The following is a 10,364-nucleotide window of genomic DNA, read 5'->3' on the forward strand; positions in this document are numbered from 1 at the left end:
CAAACCCTCACCTCACAAAATTGGTCCTACACCACTTGGTTATTTTTTTTTTTAACTCAGATGCAGCTTTTATATTCAATTCAGAGTGTGTTGTGTCTCTTGTGTGAGCAGTTACCGTTTCTTTGCTTGATAAAGTCTTAAATCTTGAATCCTGCAGAGCATGAGCAGTTGAGCTGCACGTGTTGTCCACCAGGTGGCGACCGCAATCAGTAGAATTATTTTCATGGGGATTTCGTCTGGGCATGACCATAAACTGACACAGACACGTCAGGGAAATATAACTCTTACTTTTTATTGTAATATTGTAAGCTTTACTGAAAGGTGTCCAAAGATTTAAGAGATGACAACTAATTAATTTGCCTGTAGCTATGCAAATTAGTCACATATCTGTTAAGCTGCATGATATGTAAGGTGATTACAATTTAATAGTAAAAGTAACATTTTTGGACAATTAGACAAGGGTCATACAGCTGTTTGATGCATGTTTAGCGGCCGGGTGTATGTTGTCAAGATGTTATATGAAATCCGGTATCTAATAGTGAGTCATGTGTGTGATGTGTGGACATACCGTTCAAAAGACGCATGATGTCTGTGGGAAATGTGTATTTCTTAAGCAGAATCACCTTAAACACTTGATAAAACAAAGTGTGAGTGTGTGGATCAGTAATGACAGAAGAAAACCCCAGCCAGACTTAAAGCAACTCTGAGACATGAGATGTATCAACGTGAGCTAGACTCTTTCCCTTTTCATGAGCTGTTTCATTCACGTTTCCACATGCTCCAGCTGCGATTTTTGATTGAGCCTCCGTCTGAGCAAATCGTCTGGACTTTCTCCGGCAGTCCGCCTCCTCCTTCCGCCCCCTGCTCCGTGACGTCGCTGCTGGTTTATAAAGGCGCAGAGAGCTCGGCGCAGACACGCCAGATGGATACAGTTGGACGTGCCGGATACTCCCGTACGCACCAGACCAACTGCTGAGAAAACACGCTAAAGGGATATTTATTTCTATATTTACAGATCGATTATAACTCCGCGGTGTCAGATGGAAACCGGCTGTTTCACCGCAGCACAGCGTATTTCGTGCCACAACATGAATGCGGATTTAATGAAGCCTGTTCCGGAGCGTGGACCCCAACAGTCCTCAGCCCCGGCGAAAAACGGCAGGAATAAAGCCGACCAAATCAAACCAGAGCTGGCCCAGGTGGTGACAGACTCAAAGACAGGAAGGTCCTACAGCAAAGGGAAACTTCTTGGAAAGGTATGAAGATTTCATCCAATTTTTTACATGTGTTTCACTTATTTCACCATGGCAGTTTTATATTTGTCATGTCTAAGGTGAAGGATGACTCTAGATTATCGAGTCTGTGTTTGGTTAAAGCTGTCGATGATTAGAATTCATCATCAGCCATGTTCCAGGTGTGTTACTAATGCGGGTATTGGGAATGACCTCGTGGTGGATGTGACCAATCTCCCCCTGCTGTGCCAGTCAATGGTGAATGAATCAGGCGCAAGGTGTGACCAGCTCCTGTGCGCACACATGACTGCCAAACACCTTTTTATAGAACTCCAACACTGATCGTTTACGAGAATCCTTTGATTTTAAAGCTATCTCAGACCACTGCTGGATCCTAGAATATCTTTATGAATACCCCGCGACTCATCTCCTCTCCCTTTTCTCTGCTGTAATGGTTTTTGACACATGTTCCATGTATGAATGGAGCGGCTGCATCAACATGTTGCTCGTTATCGATACGCTGCGTCGGGCAGACAGCCAAGTCTCCTTTTTTTCTTCTCTTTTCTTGCTGCCTGCCGCAGAGCTGAAAATGTCTCCGTCAATTTCACGGTTAATGAATGCAGCAACTCGGTCTGCCACATCCCTCACGTCCTCAAGCTCACATAATCCTGACTGTATTCAGAAATGAACAGGATCAAGCTGCTGAAAACACGATATAAGGGGTTTATCGTCGGTTTTGGAAGCATATGAGAGCATCCAAGGCAGCAAAATATGCTGAGGGGCTGATTATAAAATAATGCAGCTAGTTAACCCTTCGAATGGCCAAACTGGATTGATTTATTTTTTTCCATTAATTAATATGCCCTCCAGACCAATATGTCAGAATTGGCTAAATGACTGTCCAAACAATTTGGCTGCACACTTATTGATCGCGGATCAAAGACTTTGCCATTGAGGCAGATAATTTATGGCCATTGCAGGTTTTCAACCTGCTGCTTTTGTTAACTGATCATCCTGTTTGTCTCCCCCAAGGGCGGCTTTGCTCGATGCTACGAGATGACAGACCTCACTAACAACAAAATGTATGCTGTGAAGGTGATTCCACAGAGCAGGGTGTCCAAACCGCACCAGAGGGACAAGGTACATGATTGTGCTTGTTTACATTCTGCAGAGAGAACCATGCAGTATGCCCAATTCAATATCTGGATGATGTCTTGCTCTGATTTTATGCAAGGAATTGATGGATTTTCATATTTTCACAGATTACAAATGAGATTGAGCTGCACAAAACCCTGTCACAAAAGCATGTGGTGAAATTCTCTCATCATTTTGAAGACCAAGAAAACATCTACATTTTCCTCGAGCTCTGCAGTCGGAAGGTGAGACTTCAGAAATTTTCAGAAATGGAACAGGCTGCACAACTTGCTTGTGCTCTGCTTGCACGTACACATCTTATTCCACAGTGGCACAGTAGAAACTGTACGCACACTAATATGTGCATATTTTTTAATCTAGCTTGGAGTATACAAAACCAACAACTTAACCATTACTTATTACTCCCACAGCAGCAACTAATATCTGTGCTACTGTGGCTGTGTGTGACGTTTGTGTGCAGCAATGTTGTAGAGTCAAACTGACGGATTCAGGGTTGACAGTTCATTCATTGCTTTGTCTCTGCAGTCCCTGGCACACATTTGGAAGGCGAGACACACGCTCACAGAGCCAGAAGTGCGTTATTACCTCCGACAAATTATATCCGGCCTCAAGTACCTCCACAGCAGAGGAATCCTGCACAGAGACCTCAAACTAGGTATGTGAGCTGAAACCTGGCACACTCTCACACACAGAAGCATCCCAGGAATCTGCTGTGACTTTAGGCAGGCACATGTTTTGTGTGGAATGCTGACTGGACGAATGTTTTTGTCTCTTTCAGGCAACTTCTTTGTCAACGAGAACATGGAGCTGCGGCTGGGAGATTTTGGCCTTGCTGCCAAACTAGAAACAGTCGAGAAGAGAAAAAAGTAAGAGTTTTTCTACTAACCCACCACCCTGAAGTACTTTTATAATACAGGTAGTCACAAGCCTAGAGAGTGTAGAGGTAGACTGACGTTTGAACATTCAAATTAATGTTGGTGAACAGATTTCATTTAGTTATCTCCCATATTGAATTTTTGAAGTTAAACAACCTTGCACCACCTCTGAAGTATCGAACACTAAACATAAACAATAACCAACAAAGACCTCAAATTTAGCCCATAGCTGTTTTTCTAGGCTTTCATAGCTCTAATGAACCTTGAAGTGTTACGTCAGTTACTAAGCATACACTTCCTCCCACTACTTTCCCCCAGTAAGTCCCTAACTAAACCGGTTTCCAAGTGACGGTTGAATGTAGCGCTCAGAGCACAGTTTCACTACCTGTTTGACATTTTCCTGGTGAATACCAGAAGAATGAGTGTGGCAGGAAAAATAATACTTCAACAATAACTTCCTTGTCTGCATGACACAGCAACAGAACCAGAAAATGATTACAATAGAAAAAGGCATTAAACTAATCCTATTCTCTTTTTTTTTTCTCCCAGAACAATCTGTGGCACTCCCAACTACTTGGCTCCTGAGGTGCTCAACAGGCAGGGCCATGGCACCGAGTCAGATGTTTGGTCGCTCGGATGTGTAATGTAAGTAGCTTTTGTCCGGTCATGTGTGAAATGTGTTTTAGAATGTAGAGTAGCAGGGTTTGGTTTTATCTTGGTGAGAGAATTAGGATATTAACCTTTTTTTTTTTTTTTTTTTAAATGTACTCAGATCTTGATTTAACTAATGGTTGCCTTGCTTTGATCTTATTCAGGTACACCCTGATGTGCGGAAATCCTCCTTTTGAGACACTTGATCTAAAGGAGACCTACAAGTGTATAAAGGAAGTTCGATACAACTTGCCATCCTCACTTTCCCCTGCTGCACAGAAACTCATCTCAGGCATCCTGCAGAAAAACCCCAGCGACAGACTCTCTCTAGATCAAATCCTCAACCACGAATTCTTCACCAAAGTATGCAAAAATTATGCTAATTTTGTTAGTTTAGAATATGCTGACAGCATTTGATGCTTTTACTTGGTTTTTTTAGTCATCAGTTATAGAGATTTTTCAGTTTTTTTGGGGAAGGGAAACGGTGCTTGAAACTAGAGCAAAAAATGGCATGCCAGCACTTGATGTTTAGTCCTTTTTTTCGCTCATAATGAGCTGTGTGCCGTCTCCATCCCTCATGCATATTCCTCACCCTCTTGTCTGCTTGCTCTCTGCCTTTTTTTTTCCCACCTCCTCTAGGGTTTCACTCCCGATAAGCTTCCTCCCAGCAGCTGTGTGATGGTGCCAGAGCTCCATCCCCCCAGCCCTGCCAAGAAATTCTTTACTAAAATGGCCAAGAGCCTATTTGGGAAGAAGAAAGCGAAAGGTGAGCGGCAGCAGTTCAGCTGACAGGCGTCTGGCACTGTAGAAGACTAGGTCATCTCTTACACACGTCAACTGTTAGTTAAATATTTGTCCTTCCCTGAGCGTAATTATGTAGCACCTCTTATCCTGTTAATCGGTTTAGTCTCACGAGGAATGATATTTAATTATGGTCACACAGAAAAGAGCAGGATTGTATTTAGCTTTAGTCTTCCCTTTTTAAGTTTTTTAAGGTACTTCAGGTACAGAAACACATGCTGTGTTTACACATTTGTTCTAACAGTGCATGAATCTTGTTTTTGCAGTGGAGAAAATTCCATGTGAGGATAAAGATGACAAAGACATTTCCAAGCTGGTATCGGGCATCGTAAAATGTTCCATCAACCGGCAGATCAGCTACAAGACAGTGGGACCCAATGAGGTACCTCTTTCATCTCTTTTGTGTCCTACTTCTGCAAGACAAACAAAATGGCGCCTTGTTTACTGCAGACTAACTCAAGTCCTCTCAGTTACTAATAAGTGGTGTTTAAAATCAGTACCTGTGCACTACTCTGTGAGACTTTATACAGACGACTTCCCCCCCGTGACTGATAATTGCTTATGTAACACACTCTTTGAATAATGTATTATGCTTTTAATTATACAAAGGAATCGTCCTTCCTGAATAAAAATGTTTTTGTAGCGCTTTAGCTTTGTTTCGCTGAGACTGCAGTGAAATATTCTGTTTTGCCCCAGAAGTCCTTCAGCTTGTCAGCAGAGGAGAGAGAATCTTTATATTTTATTGTTTGTGGCTAGTTTTCTCCTAATGTCTGAGGAAATTGTTTGAGGCACTTGACTCAATCAGTCCATCCTTTTTACTTCAGTTATATAATTTTCAACCATCCTCAGAATATCTACTCCAACTGGGGTCTGAGACTACATGACACAAAAGCAAGAAGCTTAGTTTGCCAATCCCTCATCAGCAGGGTCTAGCTGCTATTTATAGAGCCCAAAAGGAGCTACATTGTTTGCTCCTCGGTGTGAATATTTCACTGTCAGCTTCATTATAGGCCTGTGCTGAGAAACCAGGTTGTTAAGAAGTATAAACTGGATTTTCTGTTCCTAGGCTAGTTTCAACATTTACTTTGTTTTGACAGTTTCCTTTTTTGTAGCTATGCTAGCAGGAAAACAAAACAGGTCAACAATAAGATTACGATCAGGTTATATAAAAAGGCAGCTCTGTAAACACATGACATTAAAAAATACTAGTCAAACTTACTGTGTTTAAACTGTTCCCAGAAGGAAACCAGAGTTTCTAAAAATAGTTAAGCCTCTTTGCAGATGCAGTAAGGTTCACATAATTAAACGAGGTACAACCAGTGAAGCCACAGCAGTTTGAGCTGTAACCAAATATAGAGAAAAAAAACTTTGCAGGCAGGTTTTTTTTTAGACTCACAAAGGTGAGGCAGCTGTGCAAACATTAATAGAACACAGAAAGTGACAAGCAGTTCTTTTTAATTCTGTGGTTAGTTTTTTAGTGTGCTTTAATGTCTATTTGCTTGATTTTCATGTCATTAATGTGATTTTATTTATTATTATTTTTTTAATTTAATTTTTTTGTTTCTCAGGCCCCCTCTCCCACTGGTCAGCTGGTCAGCTCTGTGCCTCTAGAACAGACCCCTGCTGAGGAGGAATCCAGGAAGTCCATCTCCCGCTCCTTTAAGGGCACCATGGCCAGCAGTACTGAACGTAAGGCACATCACTTTTTCCTCTGGTAGATGTATTTCTGTGCATTTTTAAAATTCCTTGTCTTTTGGCATCACTGATTCATTCACTTCTTCTTTTGTTTCCAGCGTGTGAGGACGCCCTGACCCCTGCAGCTGTCGCTGAATCAGCCATGAAAGTTCTCAACAGCTGCCTGGCCACCATGCCTGCAGGTAGGAGAGCACAAATGATGCTGAGTTAATAAGACTGCAAGAGTGTTTATGGGCCACAGCATAGCAAAGAAGGAATACTCTAGGAACTTGGCTTGTTTATCCCCAAGACAGTAAATGGAAATGCCCAGTAGCATCTGTTATTTTATATTTATTTTATTATTTGCATCTGGCACTGGGCAAAAAAAGCAGTACTAAAATGTTGCTTCCCCCATGAACATGAACCAGCCCTTCTTTTGAGTTATATAACTGATTATGCAGAATCATTCAACTTTAATCAACTAGAGCTTCTCTTGTCCCAGCCATTTCTTTAGCTTCTCCAAAATCTGCTGACTCATGTAACCTGGAGTGCTTTTCCAAACTTAGAGTTTTCTTAACATTGGTAGCATCTTTTGTGGTGTAAAATGCTAGCTTTGGAAATATAATGTGTACTAGTTTTGTCCTCTAATTAAAGATTCAGATCAAATATTTGTATGTCTTCTAACTCTACTTCTATCTCCTCAGCCACCAGAAACCCGCCCTGTTTGTCCAGGCCTCAGTCCTTCCTGTGGGTCACTAAATGGGTGGACTACTCAAACAAATATGGTTTTGGCTATCAGCTCTCGAACCAAAGCATCGGTGTACTCTTCAATGAAGGGACTCATCTCAGTCTTTGTAACCAACGCAAGTAAGTACCTGAAGTGCTACGGTATTTACTGAAGGTGTCATGTAAACATTGACAATGTGCTTAAGACTCATACTGAACTCAAGTAACCTACGAGGCTGTCTTTTAAACTTCCTAGTATCCATATCATAAAGTTATCCATCCCCATCAACCTCTGATCTAATTAAAAAAACTTTATTCTCTTTTCCTCAACAGGACAGTCCACTACTGCTTGACCAACAACAAACACTTCACTTTCTCTGCCAACTCTCTGCCGGAGCAGCTTCGCAGCCAAAAACAAATAGTTGATCTCATGGCGAACTACATGGAACAAAACCTTATGGAGGTATGAGCACAATAGTAAATCTTTAACCCCAGTGGTTAACCACATACTCACTGGCCATATGCGTTGAATGTCAGAATACCTTGTTAGCAAAGGATTTGAGGATTATTGAGAGGAGATGAACCTTTAACATTAACTTTCAAAGATGTCCAAGAGCAATTAGGTTTTTTTTTGTGATACTAGGTGGACTAAACATGTTCTTTCTTTATCAGGGTGGAGATCTGCAATGTGAGGAGCAAGTGCCAGCTTCTCCTCCTCTGCTACTTCAGTGGGTGAAGACCGACCACGCTCTTGTCATGCTCTTCAACAATGGCACTCTACAGGTTAGAAAGAATCCATATACTTTTTTAATTTTTAATTTTTGAGTAAATGAAGTGCAACAGGGTAAAAAGGAAGCTTGTGTTTCTTTATTAACAAATATTCTGCTTGAATCCCTTCCAGGTCAACTTTTATACAGACCACACCAAGATCATCCTGTGCAAGTCATCCGATGACTCCTACCTGCTCACCTTCATCAGCCGAGAGCGTGTCTCGTGCACTTACCTCCTTAGCATGCTGACTGAGATGGGCTGCACCTCGGAGCTGAGACACCGACTGCGATATGTGGTTCAGCTGCTCCAACACCATGCCGATGCCTGAGAGCACCGCTCAGTGCCTCCCAGGCTGCCTGAGTGGCAGATGCCTTAAAGGCAACTTGACTGGTTAACACCTCCTCTTAGGCGGCCTGACTGTTTGATAAAATTCCTAAAGGCAGTGCCGGAAGGAGCCAACAGATGGACGGATGCTCAGAGGAGTTGAGCAAATATTCATTGGTGGACTGGTGCTCGGGCAGCTGTTTAACACATGGATTGACCTTGATAAACATCAAGCAGTCAGGAAGTTGCCCTCATGCAGCATCTGCCTCAAGGATTAGTGCCTGTCCAGCTTATGCCTCAAAGGTGTCCACCTGGAAGGTATTGATACCTAAAATAAGAGACTCCTACTTGGCTTGAAATGATGGATCCCTAACGGGCAGATGCCTAAATGAACACAACTCCCTTTCACCTTCCCTACACTCAAAACCACTTCTACTCAACTGGACCTTTTTTAAAAGCCACCGCCCAACCCTGCAACTCCCACCCCCATTCCAGCCAATAACCCAGGCATGGTCCCCAAAAAGGTATCTAAACACTAAAGTTGTCCTTTTTGCTTGCAACAAAACAAGGATAATCTTGTCGCTGAAATGCTTTTAGGCAAATTTTTCCAAAAGTATTTTGGCAGCAAGGTCACTTACGGCGTTGACTTGCACTGGAACTGTGGTTGTACAGTGGAGAAGCTTTGGGAAGAGCTGTGGTTTGGTTGGAGAAAGAAAAAGACCTCCTACCCTCAGTTGGTTTCTGGCCTCTTTGGACTATGGTGCACACTTTTTTTTTTTTTTTTTGTCCTTTTCATTTTGATAAAAGAGAAATATTGAGCCAGCTATAGGATCACACTAAGATCTTGACCTCACATGCACAAATAACATTCCTGGCCTTATTTGATGATGGTGATACGAAGGTATGCTGCTTCTGCTCCAACATCACTTTTGTCTTTTGTTGGTTATCAGAAACACATTTTCACTGATGTGGTACACCGCATGATAAGGGGGCTATGGGAGCAACACAAAATTGCACTCTTTTGTTTTTGTAACTTCATCAGGAAAGTGAAACTTTTAGGACCACTTGTTTTATTTTGTTTTTAACTAGAAACCCTAAGGCATTTTCTTTGTTGGTTTTTAAATTGATTCCGTTTTAAATTCACATGTAGAAGGTGAGTGTGTGTGTGTGTGTGCCACACGTGTGCTGGTAAACAAACTGTTGGTTGGAAAATGAGGATGGGGAGGGGGGGGATAAAAGTGCCTTTCTGAGGGATGTCTGTATAGTGCAATAACAACCCTTTGTGAATGTCAAGCTGGATACAAACAGAGGTGGGTTTTACAGACAGGATTTACTTTTGTACTTTGAGCCAAGTTTGAAAGTAAGTCCAATAGCACTACACTCTCACTACCTGGTATAAGCTTTTAGAATAACTGGTATCCTAAATATATATCCCAGTAATATCTATAAAAGAAAAAAGAAAACATTGTACGCTGTTGTACTGTACTGTAATCCTTATCGGTTTACATTGCTTTCTCGACCCAGAGTTGTATCCTAAAAACTGTGACCTGGAATGCAAGTATTACGTACATGTGTTTTTCAAAAATCCAACATTGTGAAAGCCATCTGCCAATTAAGAAGAGTCTTTATTTTTTGGCACATACTGTCCTGTTTATTTATATTTTATTTATACATGTTTTTTTTATTTATTGTTGTGTAAATGTTACGGTCTTGACACGAGGGAATGTTCAATTCCGATCACCTTTTCTATGTAACATGTTTGGGGGAAATGGGACAAAAATAAAGTTTATTGAAAATGACTTAAGTTTCCTCTTAATGTTTAGTAATAACATTTAGCAACTGACGCTGAAGTTTGGTGATTGACTTCATGATTGAAATTTTACCTGGCTATGTGACTATAATTGAAACATCTTGACAAAACTATAATTTAAAGAAAATGTAGTCATGTCAGTCACTTCTACTTCACTTTATGTGATGTATCTCAGGCCTCTGACAGTGACTGCAAAGCTTCAAACAGGACAACCATAGGATTGAGCACTATGCAGATGATCTACTGTTTGTAGAAGACCTGCATGGCTGGTTTTCTTTTTTAGAACAATTAGAAAAACAAAAAAACATTTGATTTCTATAGATGTCTTGGGACTTGACATACTAA

General features: G+C 41.4%; 1 protein-coding gene across 1 annotated transcript; it reads left to right on the forward strand.

The window, feature by feature from the left end:
* The first annotated feature begins 218 nt into the window (after positions 1 to 218).
* Positions 219 to 9,796, forward strand: plk3 (polo-like kinase 3 (Drosophila)). Its single transcript, XM_034703721.1, has 15 exons — positions 219 to 1,256; positions 2,265 to 2,372; positions 2,495 to 2,611; positions 2,913 to 3,042; positions 3,166 to 3,253; positions 3,812 to 3,907; positions 4,078 to 4,276; positions 4,553 to 4,679; positions 4,981 to 5,096; positions 6,283 to 6,403; positions 6,508 to 6,591; positions 7,093 to 7,255; positions 7,448 to 7,577; positions 7,787 to 7,897; positions 8,016 to 9,796. Exons 1-15 carry the CDS (start codon positions 1,041 to 1,043, stop codon positions 8,211 to 8,213), a joined length of 2,004 nt encoding a protein of 667 aa, XP_034559612.1. The 5' UTR covers positions 219 to 1,040; the 3' UTR covers positions 8,214 to 9,796.
* The last annotated feature ends 568 nt before the right edge of the window (positions 9,797 to 10,364 follow it).

Source organism: Notolabrus celidotus, chromosome 15, assembly GCF_009762535.1.
Source record: "Notolabrus celidotus isolate fNotCel1 chromosome 15, fNotCel1.pri, whole genome shotgun sequence".
NCBI lineage: Eukaryota > Metazoa > Chordata > Actinopteri > Labriformes > Labridae > Notolabrus > Notolabrus celidotus.